We start from the raw sequence: 27441 nt of genomic DNA, 5'->3' as shown, positions 1-27441 counted from the left end.
TTGTAAATCCGAGGGGTGACTCTACAGGAACAAGTGTGATATAATTTTAACGTTTATATCATGTAGGTATACAGGCATTACAATATATAATAAAATGAAGGTGTCCGAAATATGAATTCATACCGTTCATAAGAAACATTGGATCTCCCCGCAGGTGGATTCATGCACGCTTTTCGTCAACAGCACAGCACGGGCATTGACACAACGCAAGTCTGTGTGGTATGGCTTTATCACCTCATCACCCGGGAGGGCTCAGTGAACGCCAGAATCTTAAGAGAAGTGGATCGCGAGTTAAAAAAAGCCACTGGTTGTATTTTTTTTTCTGTTGTTGAAATTGGAAGATAAATTAATAGCGAGTTATAGTGATCAATTTGATCAATGGCTGGAGATTTTGAGTGGATTCCTTCGGCAGCTGCAGAGGATGCGATTCATAAAAAGGCGGATCGTGAGCGGCTCAACACGCTTACTGAGGAGTCGACCAGGTGCGGTTCGGTTTTTATTTGCATTACGTCGCTGGTGATAAGTTCTGTTTTATTTGTGTAGTGCTTTGTTTTTCATAAAACGTGTTTGCCAAATTAAGACTTTCAGTTGTATGCAACTCTTAAGTCTATCGTCTTTTCACTTTCTGTGCAGTACCCCTAGCTGGAATGTTACACTGTGCCAAGGGATAATTAGATGATAACCAACTACACAAGGAGTAGTGGTATTGACTAACAATGAGTACGCAAGCTTTACATGCGTTAAATTGCCTACAGAAAAATATCCTGACATGTCTGTTGTGTACACGGGTAGCAACTTTACTATAGATATCTAATACTGATATGGATTAGCTTGACAGAAGACGTAAAACATCAAGAAATAATATAAAAAATAGCATGCCAAATATCAGTTTAAAATCAAATTCTTATATTTGCATACCAAATAAAGACCTAAATTTTATTATGTTGTTATTGATGTATTGGGATGATATTGCGGGCACAATTTTCTGATATTATTCCTTGTTATGTTACCCCTTATGTCGTGTTAATCAATTTTTCGGAGTCAAGATCATAATTTTGAATGATTGAGATGTTTCTTCTACTCGGGTAGGCTACTAGATAATTACTCTTATTTACATTTACGACGTATCGGATACGCCATACCAACTTGTGTTGATCTGTGTGACTTATCCGATGCGTCGTAAATGGGAATAAGGATAAATATCTTCTAATTGACACACAGCAATTAATAGCCGGAAATGTCTTCCGGGGCCGTTCGAGAGATTCGATCAAACTACATTGGACCTTTTTGTAAAATGTTCAAAAAATGTTGTAAACATTTCAATAAAGGAAGACACTTGAGGCTATCAATCTACCATTATCTAGCCAAGGACATAATCCTCAAAAGATACAAAGCTCACCTCACTTCATTAGCCCTCGAGCACAAACGTATCGCTAAACAGGAAATGGTCAGGGCAAAAACCCTCATTTCATATTTGCTTCTCTGCATCCAAAAATGGATTGAAATATGAGCTGTTTACATTCTTCGAACCTGAAGATTTGTGCCGCTGAAGTTGCGTATTGACGCAGTAAACATTCAGTGGTATAGATTTTGGGAGGAAGTTTATGCTAAACTGTCGTGGTCTGCCAGTTGAAGGTATTGATGCCAGTTGTTGTGATGGAGTGTATTTGCTAACAAATATCGCATAGGGGAAATGGTTCTAATGTTGGCCTTTGGATCTAAGATTGGGCCCATCGCTAAAAATCTGCTATTTATCAATTTTATCTAGATGAACGCGTCATTGGAACGGTACTAATTGATATTTTTGGTCGCTATTGAAAATTTAGTCAATTGCTGAAATTATGTATGGGACCAATTTAGGGGCATTTAAGCCGACATTACATTCATTTCCCCTATATATGTGGAAGTGCTCATGTACAAGAGATGTGACGTCAAGTTGCTAGGGTTGTTATTACCGGGTATGCTTGCCGAAATCCGGTTTTTCGGTATTGAGAAATTAAATACCGATAAATTACCGGTAATTGATAAAATTTACCTTAAATGGAAAAAAGCTAGTCATAGTCAGCAAATATGCAGTATTCCTCCCATCATTTATGTAACCGATATGATTGAGTCTTCATAGCATATACCATATTGATGAATAGTTTAGTCGGTAAGGGCGCAACTATACAGCAAGGCCATGCTGGAGGCGGTTGCGTTCAATTCCCGGTTCGGTCTAGGAATTTTTCGGGTTGAAAATTTTCTTAACTTTCCCGGGCAGCGTTTGTTTTTTGCACCATAATATTTACTAATGCAAAAATGGTACTGGCTTAGAAATTTCACAATTAACAACTGTGGAAGTGCTTAAACAACACTAAGTTGAGAGTAGGGTTTTAAAATTTCCCGGGAATCCACTTCAGGGAATGGGGAATCTAAAAAGGGATTTCCCGGAATTAATCAAAAATGTTTAAAAATTAGCATAATCAAAATTACTTTTGGTGGAAATTTGCGAATAATTATTGTTGCAAATATTTGCGGATAGAAAATCACGTTCACTCACATTCAGGTGCCAACATCAACTGAATGTGAGTGAACGTGATTGAAATGATACAAATTAGTTTGAAATTTTCGAAAATACAAAATAGTAAATTGCACCTTATCAGGGTGGCACCTTCAAGTAAAAACCTTTAAAACCTGGAACAATCAGGGAGTTAGAGAAGACCTGGAAAGTCCTGGAATTATCAGGGAATTTTGCCATTAATCAGGGATTTTTTTATAAAGAAAGTTCAATAGAGTTCTAGAATTATGAAAATAAGTCTAGGCCTATAAAAGTGTATTCAAGTCCCAGATCTTTAAACTATTTCATGGTTTTTGATTTTTTTTTCAATGCCAAAGATTTCATCAAATTTTAAAGTAACTTGACACTTCTTCAATTGAAATTTTGAAAATACCTGTTTGCCCCAGAATTATGTTATTCTGTATTTCAAATTTTGTCTCAGCAGACTCATAATTCCCTCTATAGGACGTTTCGATCTTGGAGCGCAAGAGCGTTGAAGCGTGTGAATCAAAGTTCCTTTTGATTCTTTAAGATTGTTAATCCTTAAGCATGAGCATGAGCATGATTGACCGCCCGAGGATGCAACTCTGTTTTTGCCAGATCAGCTGTTATTACACAGAGAACCAATAGACGTTGCTTGGGATTAGCATTCATCCGAAAGAAGTTTCTTCAAGCAAGCCGTTTATTCTGCAGAAAGCAAACCATTGTCTTCACGCTCCTGAAACGATGCCATTTCTATCAATAAAAATAACTTACAATCTCGTAACAGATTCGCGATAAATTTGTTTTCGAATTGCTCCTGTGCCGCTCGATCGGCTGGGCGCTTCACCGGATTTTCAAGCACTTTCAGTGGACTTGGCACTGTTTCCAATCACTGCTGTCACTGAGGAGTCCTCTGGGGTTTGTATGCTCGTGCCAGCTTTTGCCCAGAACTGCAGCAACTTTTCTTTTTGACCCATGCTTCTCTTGTCAAGCTCTGAAACCTTGGTTGAAATCGACGATCTAAACTCTTTGGGATCCTGTTTTTTAAGCTCATTCCATTGCGCCACAGCTTCTTCTTGTGCCTGCTTTTTTGTTTTGAATGGGTAGGCTTTTGCTGTCAAAGAATTACTGGAAAAGCTGGTTCGATCCATTTTCCAACACTTTAACGATCGCATGGAAAACAACCAGCACTGCCGCGATGCGTATCGAACATGCAAACTTCGAATCGGAAAAAGGTAAACAAACAGTACTCTACACGCGACGGCTGTATATTGTTATTCCTTAAAATTTAGTTAAATGTAAAAGTTTAACGAAAGTAAAGAAATTCAAGAAAGAAAATTAAAATACATTTATTTTGCAAACAATTTGATGTGATGAATTACGTAATTACGTAACAATAAGCGTTACTTAATTTATTTTGTCTCCTTGTTACGTAAGGCAAAGCCTTTATCACCACCCCCTCCCTATGTAACAATTCGTAACGATAGAGGTGACCCCTTCCCCCTATAAGCGTTACGTAAATTATGGACGCCGCCTAATTCCGGCACAAACTTGTTTGAATTCCCCTAGTAATCCTATACAGCGAATCTAAAAACATAAAGCAACCAACGATACAGACAAAACGGTTGCTACGACTACCATGACAAACTCGCTCTGTAACATAGCTCGATCGGAGTGGTAAAAGGATAATGATATATTCACCCATATTCTTGTTTTCATTCAAACCGTATTTTCCATACAAAAAACTTTTTTTTGTATGGAAAATATGGTTCGAACGAAAACAAGAATATGAGTGATTGCTTGCCAGCTTTGTTACAATATACACGGATGAGGACATAGATTGATCTGAATCGAGAAAAGACATAACAAAAAAATTCTCATTAACAGCTTGTAAAGCAGCTTGCCAACCATTTGCTTGTTTCCTTCTTCCGCCCTGAGTGAGCTGTGTCGCACGGGCTGCTTGTCATGAAAAAAAGGAAGAAGATTGTATCATTATTGCTTTCAAATTCTGACAGAGCGTTATCATTCGGTTCGTTGATCGCTTGTCATTTTGTCATTTGAAGATATTGTTGATTCCTTGATCCTATATATAGAGATTCGCCGAAGCAGCCATCTTGAGCCAATCGAGCAGCAAGAACTGTCAAAATGTGAGCCAAACGAGCCTTATTATTAGAAAATATTAAAAAGATTTCTCATTGGGTTGAAAAGTATTGTAATCGGGATGAAATGAATTCAAACAAAACGTTTATAAATTTATAAAAAAATATTATAGACGTTAAATGCGTACGTTAACATAAGAGAGTTTTAAGCATGATTGACAATTAAATAATAAATTGTGTATGGATAATGTTTATACATTTTTCAGTTCGGTTACTATAGGTGATTGCATCTGCAACTGGACAACCCCAAAATGCAATAAAGTGTGATAAAAAAGCACGATTCCGTCAAACTGTTACGGTGTCTTCAGAGCACTTATTGCTTGTATCATAAGGAATGAGTGCACCCAAGACAACAAGACGATTAGAAGAAAACTCGCACTTTTATCATCCTTTTTAATAAGTGAAAACGCACTAATTTGTCAAGCTTGGTGTGAAGTGCGCCATAAAACCACCGACAAACCGACATGAATGACCATAGCAAAAACAATAACATTTTAGACCAAAGTACACTACTGACATCTGTCTCCGGGATCGCGGTATTTTGATCTATTCTGGACATATTATTTTTTATCTAGATCAAAAAATCCTATGGTTTTCACAGTTCGGATCACTGCACATTTAAATCGGCTGTTTAAAATTGTTGGGCATAAATCAGAATTAAGTGTCATGTCGGTTTGTCGGTGATAAAATTATACGCAATATTTCTATTTTCCAGCAATATATATTAATTCTTTAGCAAAATACAATTGCGTGTTCCCACTTCGAGCTGGAAGAAGCATTACATTTTAACTAAATAGATTCCATCAAATAATTACCATTGTAACATACACTGCACAAACGCATAGAATCCACTAGGGAAAAATCTGACGGTAGTCCGCAAAACTCCGCCATTTTAGGTTTTTTTCAGAAACCGGAAAAAGAAACCTCACAGTTTTAAATGGTTTTAACACGTGGTTGCACTTCCACGACCACGGTTCTCCAGTTCACTAAGAATTCAAACAACGCAAAGAATCAAACTCATACAGTAGACAACGATAAAGTCACGCACAAACCTGGAACATTTTGCTCCGCGGCAAGTGTTGGCAGCTTGTGTAAACAAAGCAAATCACGTTGCCAAATTGTCTGATAATATTGCCACAAATCTCTGTATATAGGATTTCCCCTAGTGAACAGTTATGCGAAGTTTCATGCAATTGTGAGAGGGAAAACTAAAATTGATTCGTCAGTTGTACTCGATTCGGTTCAGCCATCTCCAAGAAAAGTGGGACAATAACAAAGCTTCATAACGGAATTTAACTGTTTTGTTCATATCTCTGGATTCAATTTCGTTTGTTTGTTTGATAAGGCTCAATCGAGTTAACTTTACAGAGCCGAGGATTCTTGTTCATTATACAATACATCTTAAAACTATAGTCAAAAGGTACAGCACAATAGACAATTTATCTTCCGCTATCCAATAGGCCTGCTACATCAGAACGGAAGCCGCCTCCAGTGATTTTATTGTATGGCAGTATCGCCAACGGGGGGCAAAGCGCTTCCATTGCAGCAATGGACGTAAAACGTGGTCAGCACTCACACACTCATCACGAAACGGTTGATTACCAAAGTCGACGACGCATAGACCGAAAGAATTGCTGATGAAGAACAATGAGGAGGACCACCCAATGGCTGCTGCCGAGTAAACAGACGATCGCGTGACACACAACGAGAGTGGCCTGCTTCTGTCGACAGCTAAGTGAACACTGACCGGAGTCAATTGTCCGATCGGGATACACTTCAATAGCGTTTTATAAACCGGTGTAAACTAACGATTTTAAATTGGCTCACTACTTGACTAGCCTATTGGTCCCAAGCAAATCGATTACAGTACCCCATTCTAGTTGAAATTCTATTACTACACTATGTTTGTTTTGATTCGCTATGAAAGTTTGACAGATAAAATGAGGTGTTCGTGGATTTTCCTATGTTTCGAGGGGTGTATCGATTAGCTTGGGGCCACCAGAGTGAGCCAAAAAGCTGAGTTCATTTCTTCGGGACCTACTAGTCTTAGGGTTACCTCTATGGTTTTATGAGAGCCTGAAACATACAAACCGATTCATCAATCGCCAAGAAAATCGAGCGAACATATACACATACACACACAGAGGCATTTTCTAATCTCGTCAAGCTGAGTATTGGTATGTCAGTCCAGACCTCTGTCAAAACGTGTTTATCAAGTGATATTATAGCCTTTCGGTACACCTTTGTGTACGAAAAAGGCAAAAAATATGTCATGGCTGCTGATAGGGTTTTTTCCTATGGGATTTTTGTTCTACAACTCGTTATTTTCTATATCTCGATGGTCCCTACAATATCGAGTTGGTGAGATAACATAATTTTAAAATAATGTTTCCAAAATAAATATCAAAAACTAAGTGTATCCATGTTGTTTCAATTTATGGTGGTGTGCGGACCATAGATTGAAACATTTAAATTCGGTTGAACCAATAAAACGAATTGAAGGTCGAAGTCAAAATATAATAAAAGAGAAGATAGATTATCTTAGCCTCTTAATCGCAAAGTACTGCTTCATACCGAAAACAATCAATGCTCTCCAGTATTTGTTTACACTTCCAATTTGAGCATTTTTTTTTTCGAAAATATCGAAGTTCTTCTTACTGCAATCAGTTAACGAACTGGATTATACCAGTTCAAGATGGTGATATGGAAATCATAGAAAATAAAGTACTGTAATCTGGGGACAAATTGATCACCGGGGTGAAACTTGACACTGTTTTATCAAGGGACTCTAATGATTGTTTTTATGATTTTTTCATCAAAAAAGTATATTTTACTGCACACTTTTTTTTACGTTCAATAGCTAACCTTGTACTCATTCAATCAAACGATTATTAAACTGCAAGGACTGTTGTCATTAGCGCGGAAGTGGCTAGAATATGTTGCTTGAACTCCTGGAGTAAATTGGAGATAACATCAACCAGTTGTTTTATTCAAATAGTACTGTAAAGTTAAGCGTCATAGATAGGAGCAAAAACACGTTTTTCAAAATGTCCACAGACAAACAAAAGTTGGAACTCACTTTTATGCGGATAGACGTGGGTTACACGCGATCTTTAACCATACATATGAGGTACATTGTGATTATAACCAAGTGCTACATTTATATATTTTAAGATATTTCAATTTTAGTAAAATGATATATCAATTTCTGTTAACCATTGCCATGAAAGTCATACATATATCATTGATTATTATATTTAAAAATATTTTCCTTGTTAAAATATGAATATTGTAAGGTAGGACACGAACATTTTCGATTGTTTCAATTCACCCCATTTACCGTAGGCTGTACTTAAAATATTACGAAAAAATAGTATCCAATACATAGTTTTAGAACCTTCTTTAGAAGCTCTTTTAGAATCTTTTTCTTTAGAGCTCATACAGTAGTTTATCTTAAACACTTGCCCCTCGCTGCTCTCCTCTGACTAAAAAAAAAAAACACGGGCAGGTCAGTAAATCTGAGTATCTACGCAGTACAGAAGCATTTTTCAAAGGTTTGTTACAAAGACCATTATCCGATTCCTTAAAGCAACTTATTTTAGTACCATTCGTTGGTCAATGTTCTTTTGCATATAAATTTTCTTTAAGTCAAGAGGGCAGTTTGCAGTCAGAATGAAGACATATTAAAATAACCTAATTTAAGATAGGGCGTTTCTCTAAATTAAAATATTTGCTAGGGGAAATGGATGTAATGTCGGCCTATATACTCCTAATTTGAGCCCATACATAAATTCAGTAATCGACTAAATTTTCAATAACATCCATTAGCACCCTCCCAATGACGTGTTCATCTAGATAAAATTGATAAATTGCAGATTTTTAGCGAAGGGCCCAATCTTAGATCCATAGGCCAACATTAGAGCCATTTCCCCTATGTTTCATTTCAAAAAAAGTCAAAACACATGAAAATTTTGAAAATTATGAAATTTTTTAAAAGATACCAGTTTTAAGCAACATTCATCACTATTAATTAACAAGCCATTGTTTTATAATGTCAAGCCGTACGGATTTGTCAAAGTTAAATAACATGTGAATAAATTAATCTATCCAACCGTTTCCAAACATAATTGAACTCTGAACAAAATAAACATCTTTTTTTTAGATACTGACCCAGGGTGACACGTTTTCCAAATATAATACTCAAACATATGTGCTGTACATATATGAAGAAAACTCGCTAATTTTTGCAAATGTGCTTGAGTTCCAATTAATATATTACAGAATCGGTCAACAATTTACTCATATCATCAATTTTAGCAACAGATCAGATTGACTCTTTGTCTTCTTCATTGGCTATAACGTCCCAACTAGAACCAGCTCTTCCTCAGTTGATGATTGAGAGCTTAAGATGCATTCGTACATTCTTAGTCAAATCAAAAAAAATCCCACACGAAAAAATCCTCGACCGGACCGGTAATCGAACCCTACAAAGTTTGATTTACTGTGTCTAACTAGACTCTCCGAGGGCCCCACGTTATTAGCATTACCAATTCACACATGCCCGATTCAGAGAAATATTACTCTGAGTGTGACTTCAAACCGACCAGTTACGAAAAGTACTTCGATCAAGTTGCCCAGCCATCACAAACCATACGGATGATCACTCCAAAAATTCAAATAAATGGTAGCGAAGCTACAGACATATCCAGTTCCTTCTCTTCACTGGAAAGTGAAATAGAAATTATGCGGCTCACCGAAACTACGTAACAGCTTATAATTAGTCATCTTATTTTCCATTCCTCATTTCTCACAGTGAATTCCCCATGTGTCCGGCGATTTACATTACCGAAACTAACTCACCCCCAAATAATTAGTCATCACATTTTCCATTCCTCATTTCTTACAGTGAATCCACCGTGTGTCCAGCGATTCATATTATCGAAGCGAAATCACCTGCAACGATGGAACTGACCCCAACGATCCAACAGTCGCCCAAACTTACACCTAATGTCAGCTTTGCTTCACGGCCCGATTGTCGACGTCCCACGGGCAACAGTTTATTCGGGGACGACCATCCACAAGACAGCGGTTCTCGACGGCCCTCGTTCTTTGGCGGCTTTTCTAGGGCGTCCTTTAGTGTGCACAAGAAAAATCTGATCGAATTCCTGCAGCATCACGGTAGCAAGCTGTCGCTGAATAAGAAGGATGATACTAAGCATGAATCGCCTGAGTATAAGGAGATGCGGGATAAGAACCGAGCGGTGGCGCAGTAAGTACCAACACAGCAATAGTTGGTCGATTTGATTTTGAAGTCCTACCTTCATGTTTTCATATGTCGTTTTCGTTTTTACTACACTACACCGGTGTAGTGTAAGCAGCAATAAGCGCGAGTTATTGACAGCTCATCATCATTTCGACAGTGAGCATGCATAAGGGCGAATACGCGATGATCGATTCTCTTCATCGATTTTCTCTTTGCATTGCTACAGCTAAGCGAAACAATTTTCTGGAATTTGTTCAATGCAGAGTTGTAATAGGTTGTATTGGCTATCTAAAACAGCAGCAAACGCACCGAGAAACGTTAAAGCTAGCGAGTTATTAACAAAAGAGAAAGAAGAGAATCGATCATCGCGTATACGCCCTTATGCATGCTCACTGTCGATTTGTTTGTAAGCCACCGAGAGCTATCACCCTAGGTGTTCGGCGGTGTAGCACCGGTGTAGCTACACCGCAAAAACGAAAACGACAATAGAGATTAGGGTTGATACATATATTATGCCACGCTCTAAGGGGGGAGGGGGTTTCTAATATTTTGAGACAAGCAATGCATTAGATATAGGAAAAACGTCACGATAGGGGGGAGGGGGTAATTTTTTGTTCGATTTAGCGTGACATAATTAATGCATGGGCCCTTAGTGACGTTTAACGGCCGCATATTAGCAGGTGCATCGCCGTGTTAAGTTGTTTATTATTTTCCTCTGACTAACCTAAAAAATGTTTGAAATTAGATCTGTCAAAATGAGTTTGACATTGATTTGTTATGTATTTTCCTCAGTTTTTCAATAACACGCTCCCACATATCGCACCAATACAACCGGGCGTGAAAATCTCTGATGGGGAATTTTTACTTGCGCATTTCATAATTATTACCGACTTCGGTAATTTTTTAACGAACTTTTAACAACTGAAAGTTCGGTAAATCTTTGACCCTCATACCAAAAGCTGATTCACAAAATTTTAATTTCAAAACACTGTCAGTCTGTGCAGTGTTGTCCTTAAAGCTGTCTATTAATCCTATCAAAAAATTATCGGCTTCTAAATCAATCAAATTATCAAAATCAGTTATTAACATGAAGTTTATTTAAAAAAAAGTGATCTTCAGCAAAGTTGTAGTTGATAAATACCAGGTAGCAATCTTTTGCGTAAATCATTATGTCGACGGGCGAGGACATTGAAAACAAAAAGTACACTTTTCACATAGTAATTCCCATATAAACTTGAAAGGGAGTACGATCTGATTAAGAATCGATTGAGCTAGGTGAAGCAAAATCGTTATTTAGAACCACTCGCTTCCTTAGGGCAAATATTTTAATGGGTGATGGAAGATTTGCCGAAACAAATTGTTCTGCGCATATTTTTTGTTAAATTATTCATTTATTTGATAAGGCTCAGTCGAATTAACTTTACTGAGCCGAGGATTCTTGTTCAATTTACAAAACATCTTAAAACTATCATCAAAAGGTACAACACAATAAACACTTTATCTTCCGCTATCCAAAAAGCCTCCTCCATCAGAACGGGAGCCGCTTCCAGTAGTTTCTTTGTATGGCAGTATCGCCAACGAGGGGCAGAGCCCAAGTATCATTTCTGGTTTTATAAGGTTTCTGTAGAGCATGATTTAAGCTTGTAGAATGCTATGAAACCTCGATAAAACTTGAAATGTTTCTTGGGAGCGCATTCATTGCAGCAATGATCACAAAACGTGGTCATTACTCACACACTCATCACGAAACGGTTGCTTTCCAAAGTCGACGAGGCATCGGCCAAAAGAACTGCTGATGAAGAACAATGAGGAGTACCACACAATGGTTGCTGCCGAGTAAACAGACGATCGCGTGAAACACATCGAGAGTGATCTGCTTCTGTCGACAGCAGCGTTGCCAGAATGTTTTAAAGCTTATTATTTTCGGAAATTGCCTGAGTTTCTCGGAACTCCTTTAAAATTTCAGTGGTTTCCTTGAAATTTATTGATCTGTCCTGATGTTCTCGCAGCTTCCTAAAGTTCTCTCCTGAAACTAATGGAGCTGTTTTGAAAACCATTAAATTTTCCAGAAGTTCTTTGGACTTGTGAAGTATCCAAAATATTTATGATGTTTCCTTAAGTTCACTGGATTTCGCTGGACTTTCCTAAAATTTCCGGGTTTAGAATTTTAACAGAAGTTATTGAAACGTTCTTTGATTTATAGAAACTTACTCAAAAGTCTGGACTTTTCTGAAGTTTCAGAACTTCTTAAAAGTTCCTGCAGATAATGTGGATTCGCAATCAAAATCTGGAAGCATCCCTGAAGTTCCGGGAAAGTTGAAAAATAAACTGGCGGGAGAAGATGGAAGAAACATTCGAGCGAAGGCTGAAGAAGCTTCCAAGGGAAGGCGAAATAAGTTTCCGAGAGGAATCGAAAAATAATTTACGATGTATGGTGGAACAAAATTCCAGTTGAAAGTTGGAAGAAAATTCAGGAAGTTTAATAATGTTTAAAAAGTATTTCCCGATTCCCCCGGAATTACCAGAAAGAGCCATCGACTGTTTACCGATTCATGGGTAGCCTAAAACGGTAAGGACATTCAAACATTCATCGAAAGAGTATCCATAAGACATGGGACCTCCCTTAGCTCAGTCGGTAAAGGCACAGCTACAAAGCAAGACCATGCTGGAGGTGACTGGGTTCGATTCCCGGTTCGGTCTAGGAATTTTTCGGGTTGGAAATTTTCTCGACTTCCCTGGGCATATAGAGTATGATTATACTTGCCACACAATTATACTAATGCAAAAATGGTACAGGCATCGAAAGCTCTCAATTAATAACTGTGGAAGTGCATCTAGAACACTCAGTTGAGAGCACGCAATAAGCTAATATGCCATAAGCAATAAGCTTGAAATGCGAGGAAGAAGAAGAAGATCCATAAGACATTTTTAAAGATGATTTTTTTCATAATTTTAAAGACTCAAACAATTTGAGATATCCAAAAAGATACAAGTCTTTCATCGAAATTATAGCGCGGCAGGCAATAATCATTTTGATTATTTAAAAAAAAATCGGTATAAATCGGTATAAAACCTCTATTATTGTTGAGTGTGCAACAGGAGCTAATCTAAATTATGTGAAAATGGTATTGAAAACAATCTGGGTGAAAAATGTAGTGCTGTTGTTCCCACTTCGGTGCCAAGATTGAAAATAGTGGGCATGAGCGATCAGTTTTCCTCCGATGTCTTCATTCACTACTAAATCCACGCTTCACTTATAACAAGCTTAGTGTTGTAATTGAAATCGATGTCGATACGTATAAATTAGACTGATGCAAAATTTGACTTTTTCGCTCCACAGTGCTTAAATGGTTTCAAATCGGGTCTTGATTAGCCTCCCAAAGTTACAACTCATTTGATTAGAAACAGACTTCGCACAAGCCATTTGAAGTTTACATGTAAATTACTATGGGAAATCTTAACTTTTTGTTCATTGCCTTCTAGTATTTTTCCATATTGAGCTGCGAGACTGTTCGATAGCCATTCCTATAGAAAATTTTCTCAGCTACAACTTTGCTCCAGATCGTTTCTATGTAAAAAGATACAGGAAAATGTTATTAATTATTTAAGAGATTGGTAAACTTATGACATGATCAAGCAGCTGCTCTGTAGGCAACACTGTATTTTGCAGCGTGACATAGTAGCCATGATTTTTGTGTCCTATTCAACGCCCGAGAAACACCAATGTTGCCTGCTGAGCAGTTGATTGAGCATGATCATAAGACATCAGTGCATTGAACCATTGATATTTTTCGATCCTTGCATTTAATCAAAAAGTAGTCTTGAGCAAAGTTGTAGCTGGGAAAATTTCCTACAAGTAAAGTTGAAAGCTTTTGAAGCAGACCGATATGGTGAATTATTAGATAGACATGAACAAAAATCTTGCTTTTACCATAGTAATTCCCATACAAACTTCAAATGGTTTGTACCATCTCAGCCTCTCACCAAATGGGTTCTAATTTTGAGAGGTTAGTCAGGATTCGATTTGGAATCGTTTAAGTATTGTGGAGCGAAAATTTCAAATTTTGCATCACTCTAGTGGGCATGAGCAATCAGTTTTCCTCCGATGTCTTTATTCACTACTAAGTAAAAGTAGTGAACATGTTTGAAAATCCACGCTTCACTTATAACAAGCTTAGTGTTGTAATTGAAGTCGATGTCGATACGTATAAATGTTTGTTATGTGCGAAAAAAGTACATGTGGGGTTTGATCGGTGCTCGATAGTTCCCGCGATTAATGTGTTGAGATGTTTCAAATGTGGAGAATTCGGGCACAAAAGCAACAACACAAAACATAGTTCAATAGCTCAGTACGCATATGATCAATCTCAAAGATTACTGAACTATTGAACTTTTTCTGTTTTGGTCTATGCTTGCCATAAATTAGCTCTAACTCGAAAAATATGCTGCTTAGCACAAAATTAAACACCTCCATTGGACCACCTAAAAAAATCCTTCTTAATAGTGTCCTTTCTACTTCAAGTAAGCTGCATTAAGCTACAGTTAAGAGATAAACATGTCTAAGATTGGTGTTTTTCTACGTGTTTTCCCTCATTATTTCAAAAGATACGTAATTTTGTTCTAAACACATCATGTTGGATCGTTTATTAATCGTTGCATAAAACATTAATTCAACCCCACCGTGTGTTACTGTTGACGTATGCATGCAGCGCGCACAGCACACTTGATCGCCGCGTGAATTGATTGTTTTCTGCAAACTGCACATACTTCCTTACCAATCAGGCTAAGGCCTTGTTGTCCTCTGCTGTCCGAAGAAGTCGTCTCCACTCTACTCGATCCATGGCCACAGTTCGCCAACCTCGTAGTCTGCGAAGGGTCCGCAGGTCACCTTCTACTTGGTCGATCCACCTTGCCCACTGCGCGCCTCTTCTTCTTGTTCCTGGCTCGTCGTGTGGCATTCTTACGACGTGCCCAGCCCACCGTAGTCGCCCAATTTGTGCAATGTGGACGATGGATGGTTCTCCCAGCAGCTGGTGCAATTCGTGGTTCATTCGCCTCCTCCACGTTCCGTCATCCATCTGCACTCCACCGTAGATAGTATGCAACACCTTCCGTTCAAAAACACCACGAGCATAGTCCAGGTCTCGTGGCCATAGAGGACCACCAGTCTAATCAGCGTCTTGTAGACAGTCAACTTCGTGTGGCGGCGAATTTTATTCGACCGGAGCGTCCTCCGGAGTCCAAAGTAGGCACCATTCCCTGCCATAATGCGTCTTTGAATGCCTCTGCTGGTATCATTTTCGGCGGTCACCAGTGAGCCCAAATACACGAACTCATCGACCACCTCGATTTCGTCACCGTCAATCTGAACTCGGGGTGAGAGGCTAACATTGTCTTCCCTAGAACCTCTTCCTTTCATGTATTTTGTCTTTGATGCGTTGATGGCAAGTCCAATCCGTCTAGCTTCAGCCTTCAGTCTGATGTACGTTTCCGCCATCATCTCAAAGTTCCGTGCCATAATGTCAATGTCATCGGCGAAGCCAAGGAGCTGGTTGGACTTCCTGAATATCGTGAAACTCGTGTCTATCCCAGCTCTTCTGATCACACCTTCTAACGCGATGTTGAACAGCAGACACGAAAGTCCATCACCTTGCCGTAACCCCCTTCGAGATTAAAAGGGACTCGAGAGTGTCCCCGATACTCGAACAACGCACATCACTCGATCCATCGTCGCCTTGACCAATCGCGTCAGTTTGTCCGGAAATCCGTACTCGTGCATAATCTGCCATAGCTGATCTCGATCGATTGTGTCGTATGCGGATTTGAAATCAATGAACAAATGATATGTGGGCACGTATCGCGAAAATTTGGTCCGTGGTAGCGCGGGCACACAAGAATCCCGCCTGGTATTGCCCCTCGAACTCTCTTGCAAATGGTGACAGACGGTGGCATAGAATTTGGGAGAGTACTTTGTAGGCGGCGCGTGTGAGTTTCGATTTTCTCTAAGAGGAAGAGGTGACAATTGGCTTCTTCCTCTTTTATTTCTATCTCTATCTCTATCTTTATCTATCTCTATCTCTATCTTACGCACATGAAATCGACCAATCAGGAAGTGGTTCGCGTTTGACAGAAAAGTGGTTTTTTTTCGCCCCCGTATTGTCACCTCTTCTCTTAGGATTTTCTCTTCTTGGTCACACTTATCAAACCATAAATAAACGCGGCGATCAAGTGTGCTGTGCGCGCTGCATACAGACGTCAACAGTAACACACGGTGGCAAAGTGGTTGAAAAGTCCATTTTGACGCTCTTAATTAATAGCACCATGGAGAGTGAGTGGATTTAGAGTAATGACGTCTTCAGCAAAGTTGATGAGTATGACATGTTTCACCTTTTGAAAGTCTGGGTTTTGTGATTAATCCCCCTTAAAGTGAAATGAAAAATTTATTTGTTCACAATGTCGAGATAAATGGTTGACGTCTTCAGCAAAGTTGTAGCAAAACAGGCTACAAACAACTTTGCTCAATACATTGAAGTCGTAAATTTCACCCAAATAGAGATAGAGAGCGTTGTTTGAGGACCGACCCCCAAAAACACGTTTTTCATCATATGAGTTTTCTTTAATTTTAGGTCTTCACTATGTTCAACAACATTGATTGGTATACTAAAATACACATCTTTCTAAAACATACTATACCTGCATCATTTTAATAGGATGAGTTATTGGTAAATTTTCTTCTATTTGCCAACTGAATTTTATTTAGTTGGTTTAATTAACGAACCAACATTATGTGTTTAGATCAAAATTGCAACAAAACTAAACGAGATAGAAAGTTGGTGTTGAAGAGAGCGTTGTATGTATAGTGCTTTGAGAGACATTTTTTGATTGGACAAAACAGTACCCTTGATTATGTATCTTTTGAAGTAATAAGGGAAAACAGGTAAAAAACACCAATTTTAGACATTTTTATCTCTAAAATGAAACTAAATGCAGCTTACTTGAAGTAGAAAGGACACTACATATTACCGTATACCGTTTCATCTGTGCATACAATGCCTTGGTTTTCTTTGCATGCACGTAACCTATTGGCGTTGACGAGAGCTCTGTAGCTCTTTACTCCTATGGAGAAATCTCATGTAACTGTCAGTCTGTGTGTGAAACATGGCGGACTTTTTCTTATTATCTCAATCCAACGCAAAACCCCATAAGGGGCTGTGCATAAACTACGTAGACAGTTTTTTGGGATTCTTGACTCCCCCTCCCCCTGCGTAGACAATTGTTCATGCAAAATTTTTAATATTTGTATGGGCCATAATTGTCAACCCCCCCCCCCCCTTAAACTGTCTACGTAGTTTATGAACAGCCCCTAAGGAACTGTCAAAATGTGTTTGTGAAGAAATGTCGCTTCGGGACTGGTGTCAAGACGAATAGCTCATACCGTAGTAGGCTGTGTATAAAAGAAAATGATTTACTTAGTTTGACAGTTGCACCATGACGAAGTGGCAGCGTATTCGTGATTTGTCCCACGCGCAAATGTAGCAAAAATACAATTTAATCGCCGTGAGAGTGTCCCGGTGGACCGCCAAAAGGGTTTTAGACCGAGAAAAGAAAGGACAACTATCCGCAAAGGTGGCCACAGGTCGTCCGAGGTCATCTCGGGTTCCGAGGGTTATCGCTGCTATCAAAAGGAAGATTCGGGTGAATCCAGTGCGTTCAATAAGGAAAATGGCAAAGGAACACGGGATCAGTGACTTTACGGCGGGGTGAAGGCACGGAACAAAAAACTCACATGATTACCAACCGCATCCGAGAGCTACGAGTCGAACGATGCAAGAAAATCTTGAACTTCCTTAAGCGAAAAAATCCGGTAATTCTGTTCACCGACGAGAGCATGTTTACCGTCGATCCCGTATCAAATTCCAGAACCGACCGGTGTATTAGTTCTCTTCCGGTAAAAGACGTGGCCGACGAGCACAAGAACGTGTATCTGACCAAGCATCCTGCTAGCGTTATGGTGTTTGGATTGGTGGCTTCCGATGGCAAAAAAAATGGACCCGGTGTTAATTCCAGAAGGCGACAAGGTCTACACGGAGGTCTATATCGGGATTTGAGTAAGTATGTTCTTCCGTGGATCAAAGAACAGTACGGTCCGAAGCCAAATGTTGGATTTCAACAAGATGGGGCTCCGTGCCACACCTCGAACCGCACTCAGAAGTGGTTGCAGGAACATCTTCCGTTCTGGGCGAAGGATATGTGGCCGCCATCCTGCCCCGATCTTAATCCGCTGGATTACTCAATATGGCGCGTCATGAAGGCCAAGGCCTGTTCTAAACGCCAACCGAGTACAGCAAGCCTCAGACAAACATTGCCCGTACCTGGAGAGAAATGGATCCAGACTACATTATTAGAACCTGCCGTGCATTCCGGAAGCGTGTGGAGGCTGTTATTGCAGCAAGTGGAAACTCGATCGATGATTAACATAGTTTTAGACGCTGAGAAACATCCCCCCTTTAAATAAATAAAAAAAACTCGAAAAAGAAGTTTTTGAGAATTTTTTTTAATTTTAACATTGCTTAACTGGTAAGCGTGATTACCTCTCACCCCAGCAGGCCTGGGTTCAATCCCAGTCAGCGCCGCCGGGATGTTCTGAGGCATAACATCTCTGATCACGCCTTCCTTTGGATGGGAAGTAAAGCCGTTGGTCCCCGGTTCATGAGTTGATGGGTCGATAGGTAGGGTCCAGGTGTGGGAGCTGCCTTCCTGGCACGTCGGTAGCATTGGTGCTCAGCACGGAAAACAAGATCGACGGAAAAAAAACAAACCAAAGGAAAAAAAAAAAAAAAACATTGCTTAATGGTGCGAACATTATCATGCATACGGTATGTACGACATTTAAGCTGTATAATGGAGGCGACAATTTTGTGCTAAGTAACATATTTTTCGAGCTAGAACCAATTTATGGCAAGCATAGATCAAATAACTCAACCAAATAACATTAGCCGAAATGTAAATGGTATTGAAAAATTAATTTGTGAAAAATTGGACAGTATGAAAAACTCATTTTTTTAATTACTGTGGAAAAATAATTAGCTGTTACAAATAACCAGCACAGTGTATCTAGGACGATCTAGTTGGAATCGAAACAAAATACCAGACGCAAAAAACATAAGTTAGTAATTAGTAACAGTGATAATGATGATGATGTTTTTCAAGAAATGCGAGTTTTGCGGATGTCGTAAAAATACATAGTCGTGCAGTAAAAGTAAAAATATTAGTAACAGTAACAGTAACAAACAGAGTAATTGTAAGACTCGTCCGGTCATTGTAATTAAACCAAAAGAGTCTAAAAAAGCTTGCGAAGAATTTTAGGAATGGTAAAGATGGCTCTATTATTGTTGAGTGTGCAATTTAGGGTTTGATCGGTGCTCGATAGTTCCCGCGATTAATGTGTTGAGATGTTTCAAATGTGGAGAATTTGGGCACAAAAGCATGGATTGCGAAAATTTTGGAAGATACTCTAAGTGCAGTCAAGAACACAAAACGTCAGAGTGTACGTCAACTGCATTGAAATGTGTTAATTATTTGAAAACCGAACAAAGAACGGAATGTTTGCTCTATAAAAGACTTTGCGTTTCAATAAATAGCAGCCAAGTTCCAGGAATGTGAATTAATTCGATTTTTTGTATTTGAATATTGTGGGGTTGTCAACAAACTACGTCGGATTGTTGAGGAAAAACGTCCACTATTAGTTTTTTTTTTTGTAGCTGGAACTCATTTTGTCGAAATTGAAGCATTTGATCAATATAGTATTCCGGGATATAATGTTGCTGCTTGTTTATCGCATTCTAGATACACTGGCAGTGTTGCTATCTATGCCAAAGAATCAGTTCAATTCAATCTTCGTACCAACAAAGTTATTGATGGTAACTGGTTCTTGGGCATTACAGTTGTGCGTGGCATGAAGATGGGTAATTATGGCGTTTTATATCATTCTCCCAGATCTAGTGACCAGCGTTTTGTTGAAGTTTTAGAGAACTGGCTCGAGACATTTCTTGATTCTAGTAAATTAAATATATAAGCTGGTGATTTTAATATTAATTGGCGTGACAACCATAATTCGAATCATTTGAAGCGTTTAACTGAGTATTTTTTATTTTAAAGCAAACGGTAAATGAGTATACGCGTATTTCCAGGCACAGTAGAACTTCAATTGATCATGTTTACTCCAATTTTTAATCTATTTGTTCAGTTACGGATACTGATTTGAAAATAACCGTGACCTTAGTGACCTTAGTGACCTTAGATAACGTTAACGATAACGATAACGATAATTTTGTAAATTTGAAGTACTGGAGGAAATATCCAAAGCAAGCTATTTCGAATCTTGTTGAGAGGAGCGCAGATTTTCCATTCGCGGCCGGTAATTTAGATGAATCTACAGCTGTTCTTAATAACGCTTTGAAAATGTGTACCAATCAACTAGTTGAGCAAAAGTTTGTTTCTTTTAAAAACACGAACACCTGGTACAATTTGGATCTTTTGCGTCTTAAACGGAAAAGGGACAAACGGTACAAAAAGTTTTGCAGATCAAATAATGACAATCATTGGAATAGGTACACAATCGAGCGTAATAAGTATTCCTAATCGATAAAGAAAACTCGTTGTGAATATGTTCAAAGGAAGATCAGCATCAAAACAACAGCAAAGAGTTACGGAAAATTTTGAAATCTTTATTAAAACCTAGTAATTGCAAACCGATTATTTTGTCGACAGTGTTTCAATTGATTAATTCAATCCATTTAATTGGTCGAAGAACCTGACAGCCAGTTAAAAGTAGTTGTAGATTTGAAGGTTTTCACCCAATATTTGTTTTACATTAAGAAAATCGGCAGGAGTAGATAATGTCAATGCTAGAGTTATTCAAGATTGCTTTCATATCATTGGCCACATCTTGCTGGACCTTATTAATGAATCATTGCAAACTGGACATGTGCCACAAATTTGGAAGGAATCCTTGTGATTCCTATTCAAAAAGTTGCTGGAACGATTAAAGCCGAAGAGTTTCGTCCCATCAACATGTTGCACACATTAGAGAAAATCTTAGAACTTGTTGTTAAAGGCCAGCTGTTGGAGTATTTGAATAGCAACTCTTTGTTGATACCAGAACAATCGGGATATCGGGAAGGTCATTCTTGTGAAACCGCGTTGAATTTGGTATTAGCGAAGTGGAAAAATAACTTGGAGTGTAAAGATACGATTGTTGCTGTTTTTTTGGATCTTAAACGCGCTTTTGAAACAATTTCTAGGCCCTTATTGTTAAGATCAATCAAGCGCTTTGGAATTACGAGCATATAAATGGTTTGAAAGCTATTTGTATTATTATTATTTAGCTTTATTTAGGAGGCTTTCAGTCTTAGGCTGGTTCGCCTCCAATGAAAGCTATTTGTCCGACAGAACTCAACGGACTGTTTTTAATGATTCTGTTTGCAGTCCCGTGGGGATTAACCTTGGAGTCCCCCAGGGAAGTGTGTTAGGGCCCCTGTTATTTATTATGTGCATTAATGACTTGCGACGCGTTTTACGATTTTGCAACATTAATTTTTTTGCAGATGATACTGTTTTATTCATTGCAGCTAGGGATTTAGATGATGTTTTACACTTGAATGAAGATTTGCGTTCTCTAAGCAGTTGAAATTGAATACAAGCAAAACTAAATTTATGATAATTTCGCGGAATCGATTAAATGAGAACGTCTCTGTTGTAATTGATTATGAGACTATTGATCGCGTACAGGAGATTAAATATTTATCTTGGCGTGATTATTGATGACAAAGTTTAACTCTCACATTGACAATGTCATCAAGAAAATTGCCAAGAAGTATGGAATTCTATGTCGACTGAAATATCATTTAAACTATTGCCAGTAAAATACAGTTATACAAATCAATCTTCTCTCCTTACCTAGACTTTTGCCCTTCCATTTTATTTTTGGCCAATGCAACACAAATATCGAGACTACAGCGCTTGCAGAATAAAATAATGCGTTTGATTTTGAGATGTAATAGATTCACTTCTTCGACTTTGATGCTAGACGCCTTACAATGGTTGTAGGTGAAGCAAAGAAATGTTCATTTGACTATGGTGTTCATTTTTAAAGTAGTCAACGATCAATGAACATGTTGAGGTTTTGACAGAACTATGCTGGGGTTGCCATAGTATTTTACATTTCGTCCATATACAGAGCGCCAAACGCATGCTGTGGTGGGTTCAAAACTTGACTATCTAAATTGATTCAGAATCCCAAAAAACTGTCTACATACTATATGAACAGTCCTTAAGGCATACATGGCACCACCATTCTTTGAGTCAAAATTTATTCATGGCTTTACGTTTCCATTATAGTGTGCTCCAATTATGGCCTGGAGTTATCATATCCCATAGGTAGAACACACCATAATCGGAACGTATAGCCATAACTGGTACATCTGCAAAGAGGCTGTTCATAAACTACACCCAACCGGAACAAGTAAGATTTTATTGCATAAAAAGTATGCAGAATTTACAATGTTTCGTGACAGAAACATATTCTTTAATGTGGTCGCCAGAAGGTTTTTAACATAATTTTGTAATTTTTATGTTAGCTAGCGAACAAAGTTTGTTACCCCAAATACGTTGCGTCTTAAAAATCATCTTGTGAAGGTTTTATACAAAAATATGCATTCTGGAAAAACTTGCTTGTACGCTGCAGTCTTTCGATCGATACGTCGTCAACTTGGGAATGCAACCGTTTTGTGATGACTACAATTTGTGTCCATTGCTGCAATGGAAGCGCTTTGCCTCCCGTGGGCGTTACTGCCATACAATGAAATTGCTGGAAGCGGATCCCGTTCTGATGGAGGAAGTTTATTGGATAGTGGAAGATAAAGTGTTTATTGTGTTGTATATTTTGACTATAGTATCATAGAGAACAGACGTTAAGGCTCGAACAAAATATCTTTTAAAACTTAGATTAATTCGGGCCTTCTTCTGAGTAACTGTCATGAGAGCAGAATGGTTTTGAGCGTATAAGTCGAGTCGCGAGGAAAAACTCTCACAGTTTGCAGGAAAAAATTAATAGAAGCAAAATATTTCTCTTTAAAAATTCTAATGAAGGATTTCAAAATCTATCTTTTCAGTAACCAGTTCAGTATCGCCTTGTCCGCTTTGTACGCCAAACTGATCATAGTGCTCGGAATCGCCTTTCCCATAACGGATGTCGTGTCCGAAAAGGCTCCTCAACACTTCTACCAAGGATTCTACCTGTATCTGTACTTGATCAGTGTTCTTTTTACAATATACCTCTACGTTATACGCTTCCAGCACAATGCCAAGCTGAACTACATCTTGAGGCAATACCGTAAGTACACCTCTGTAAACTCTTTTTGGTTATCGTTCGCTGTGTGGGTCATCAGACACTTCTCCTCAGCCCGGTTATCGCTCGAAGTTTGATAGCCGTTGTCAATTTTGATAGCACGAGACTTGTGCCATTTTTTTTTGTGCTCCATTTTGGCAATACCGAACGTCATGGCAATACAAACTCTCGTGCTGCAATTGCAGCTATTCAGTAATTAAACTGTTCAGATTAGATAATTTCAATTCAGAGAAGAACTAGCATTTGGCGTTAGATTATCAGCTTTGATAGCATGCTGTGGCTGTCAGTTGCGCCGAATTATTTTCCCTGGAACGGCAATAAGCTTTTCAAAAGACGCACGCTCACTTTATGTGCCGTTTATCAGTTGCAATCATACTAAAAATCGTCAAACATCCTTCGTGACGGATAACGTCATTTAACACGGTTAATTTGTTTGCTTTCCAGATGAACCTGGTGGTATACCAGAAATGTTGAAACCGAAAGAGGCCCGATTCGGTTCATTCTACCTCCGGGTTGGAGCAATTGCCTTCGGAATCGGAAGCATGGTCTACTCTGGTCTTGAGCTTGGCCAGTACTTTGAGTTGAAACGTAAGTCGAACGTCATCCAACTAGACGCTGAACAAATCCAATTTCAGTACGAATTCAATTCGATTTCCCCTCGGGAGGAGCACGCTTGCTGTGTGCTTACGGAACGCGTAAAATTGGCTGTTATGGCCTTTGTCTCGATGGGAGCCGTCCATGGATGGCCATAAAGTTATACCGCATATGTTATAAATTCTCCTTCTCTTTATCGACGCAGGCGATGAAAGATGTCAAAATGTTCTAATTGCATTAATTCCGGCCGCTCGAATGGCACTATGCATTGTACAGATGCAGTTTCTGTTCTTCAGCAGCGTACCACAGTTTCACATGAACCGGCACAAATTCATTTCCCGCTTTGGCCTGATGCATATGCTGGCCACCAACCTGTGCGAGTGGCTGTACGTGATAATCGAAGAGGCCAAGCACGAGATTGCCCACATCGCACACGAGGGGATAGCCATCCATGCGAAAAGTGGTGAAGCAGCAGCAATGACAGGTAAGATTTGCGATTCAATGTGCCTTTTACCGGAAGCACTGAGAAATATTTTATTTCAAATTTTACTCATTGTTTCAAGTATTGAATATTGCCAAGAATTGACAGGTTTATTGCTATAACAATCCATCTATAACGTCATGGATTGACTGTAAATATCCAGTGTCCAGAACTAACAGAATTGATTCGCACCATTTTCTTTCGCAGACAATGGACTAAAAGCGAAGCTAATCCAGCTAAACGCCACCCATTATGTGCAGCACCACTTGAGCAAGCGTGACGGTGCCAGCGCATCGCTGGCCGGTATCGAATGCCTTCGGACCAACATAATGGGGTCATTGGTACAGAACGCGTCCCCATTCCTGTTTCCTTGCACCATTGAGTACTCGCTGATTTGCGCTGTCATTCTGTTTGAAATGTGGAAGAAACTGCGGGAAACCGAACGGGGCAGAAATGGCTCGCGTAAAAGCTCCCGGAAAAGCCTCACCGGAAAAAGTGCCCATCTACTGTCCATTGACTGCTCCAATGCCCAACGTGGAATGTTCGGAGGGATTTTGGTCATCGTTCTAACCATCATAGTGCTGATAATGTACTTTGTACTCCACAAGGAAATGTACTTCCAGCGGATGGCAACCATCGAGGTTACAATTAGCGAAATAATTATCTACACGATAACCGCATTTGCTGTTGTGTGGGCCATGATCCAAATGCGTGACCTCAAGTTTTCGCAGAAGAAAGGTGATGGTGGAATCCGTTTGGACTGCACACTACTAGTCCTTGCCCAGATCGGTATCTACATCTACTGCATGTTTAGCATGATCGGAACTTTCTTCTCGATCGGCATTACAGAACATGCTTCGATTTACTCATTAGTGGCGGAGATGATTTCGCTGATACAAACAACCCTGCAAACCTTGTTTGTCATGAATGCCTGGTGGCGGCGATGCAAGGGTGCCAAACAGAATCGCACCAAACCGGGAAGGGAGACCATCACATTCCTGCTGATTGCCAACATGGCCATCTGGATCATTAACACGCTGATCAAAACTAATGCAAGCTTCAGACCAACGTTGATGGCGTTTTACGGCATCTGGGCTTGGACAATCATTACGCACATTTCGATGCCGCTGGCAATATTCTATCGATTCCATTCGACTATCTGTCTCTTTGAGGTCTGGAAAAATACCTACAAAGTTAGATATGAACAAAATTGATTTCTAGATTACACCGTTAGTAGTTCGTAGAAATATACCATAAAAATATGTGATTATTAGGCTAAGTTTATATGATGTGCTACTGCGTAGTACATGTATCGTTTAAAATAAAAACTCAATCTGACTTCTGACAATTTTGTTTAATTTATGCCCGTTGAAATGCACTGGAGGTTACATGAAAAACAAGATAATCAATTTCCATATGATGTTTATTCATTTATTTTGAGTACCTCATGACTGACTACATTGTTTTAATGAAAGGACCGGGGAAATACAGATTGAATAAGTTTGCTTTACCACTCCCTTGTTCGAACTGGCATAAGAACTTTATATATTTTCCAAACCACGTACAACACAATAAATAGGCGAAACAAACATTGTAAAGTCCAAAGTTTAAAAATAATTCAGTACGCAGTTGACACATGACGATCTCAGCCTGTCAGTCAGCGTTGCCAGATATACCGATTTATCGGTATTTCTACCGATTTCCGAACTAGATACCGATATACTGATAAGGTTCCTCAGAATACCGATTTTTTGAGTTTTTATACCGATTGATACCGATTTTTTTAAATAATCAAAATGATTATTGCCGCTCAGAATTTCGGAGAAAATTATTGTGAGAGACTTGTATCTTTTTGAATATCTCAAATTTTTTGAGCCCTTAAAATTCTAAAAAAAATCATCCTCAAAAATGTCTTATGGATACTCTGTCGATTAACATTTCAATTTCCGCACCATTTTTGGCTACCCATGAATCGATAAACTGTCGATGGCTATTTCTGGTAATTCCAGGGGAATCGGGAAATACTTCTTAAACATTATTTAACTTCCTTCTTCTAACTTTCCCCTGGAATTTTCTTCCATCTTACATCGTACATTATTTTTCAATTCCTCTCGGAAACTTAGTTCGACTTCTCTTGGAAGCTTCTTCAGCCTTCGATCGAATGATTCTTCCATCTTCTCCCACCAGTTTTTTCAACTTTCCCAGAACTTCAGGGATGCTTCCAGATTTTGATTGTGGATCCACACTAGCTGCAGGAACTTTTAGGAAGTTCTGAAACTTCAGAAAAATCCAGACTTTTGAGTAAGTTTCGATAAATTAAAGAATGTTTCAATAACTTCTGCTAAAATTCTAAAACCCGATACAGCAAACTCCAGTGAACTTAAGGAAACATCATAAATATTTTGGATACTTCACAAGTCCAAAGAAATTCTGGAAAATTTAATGGTTTTCAAGACAGTTCAGTTTCAGGAGATTTGAGAAAATTTTAGAAAGCTCCGAGAACAACAGGACAGATCAATAAATTTCAAGGAAATCGCTGAAATTTTAAATGACTTCCGAGAATCTCAGGCAATTTTCAAAAACTTCAACAATGTTCCGAGAGGCTCAAGCAAATTTCAGAAACGTAAGGGAAGGTACATGAACATTAACACATTGTGAGAACATTTTATGGGAAGTTCCGTGCTTCTTAATAGCAGTGTTGATAACTTTTAAAAATTAGAAAAATCGGAAAGATCAGAGAACTTCAATGCTGATGTTACAATAGAAAGAAAGAAAATTGTGAGAGCCCTTAAGAAATTTCGTAATCTTCAAGAAAGTCTAGAGACCTTCAAAGTTGATAAGAGATATTCCGGTAGTCTCGTTATAATCAGGGAAGTTACAAGTATTTCAAAAATGATCAGATTACTCCAAAACAGCCCTATTAACTTAAGGAAAATTACAAGAACATTTAACGAATTCCGAGGAAATATGGAATATTCCTAAGTACATTTCAGGAATGTTCCAAAAACTTCAGGGGCA

The 27441-nt window shown here is 38.8% G+C and overlaps 1 protein-coding gene across 1 annotated transcript; it reads left to right on the top strand.

The window, feature by feature from the left end:
• The first annotated feature begins 345 nt into the window (after window positions 1-345).
• Window positions 346-25732, top strand: LOC135700493 (proton channel OtopLc-like). The gene is made up of 6 exons (XM_065221026.1): window positions 346-482; window positions 9584-9946; window positions 23113-23333; window positions 23793-23936; window positions 24148-24426; window positions 24631-25732. The coding sequence occupies exons 1-6, from the start codon at window positions 379-381 to the stop codon at window positions 25635-25637; spliced, it is 2118 nt and encodes a 705-aa protein (XP_065077098.1). The 5' UTR covers window positions 346-378; the 3' UTR covers window positions 25638-25732.
• Window positions 25733-27441: the final 1709 nt, after the last annotated feature.

This window comes from Ochlerotatus camptorhynchus, unplaced genomic scaffold (assembly GCF_037179485.1).
Source record: "Ochlerotatus camptorhynchus isolate MF236.1 unplaced genomic scaffold, CSIRO-AGI_Acam_v1.1 ptg000137l, whole genome shotgun sequence".
NCBI classification, from domain to species: domain Eukaryota; kingdom Metazoa; phylum Arthropoda; class Insecta; order Diptera; family Culicidae; genus Ochlerotatus; species Ochlerotatus camptorhynchus.
This window is presented reverse-complemented; position numbering and strand designations above follow the sequence as displayed.

What these genes read in the sequence shown, in the direction of transcription:
- LOC135700493 (XM_065221026.1), top strand. Translation starts at nt 379, where the DNA reads ATGGCTGGAGATTTTGAGTGGATTCCTTCGGCAGCTGCAGAGGATGCG. An exon ending in CTTACTGAGGAGTCGACCAG is followed by an intron (nt 483 to 9,583) that starts GTGCGGTTCGGT and finishes CATTTCTTACAG; the next exon opens with TGAATCCACCGTGTGTCCAG. An exon ending in AAGAACCGAGCGGTGGCGCA is followed by an intron (nt 9,947 to 23,112) that starts GTAAGTACCAAC and finishes CTATCTTTTCAG; the next exon opens with TAACCAGTTCAGTATCGCCT.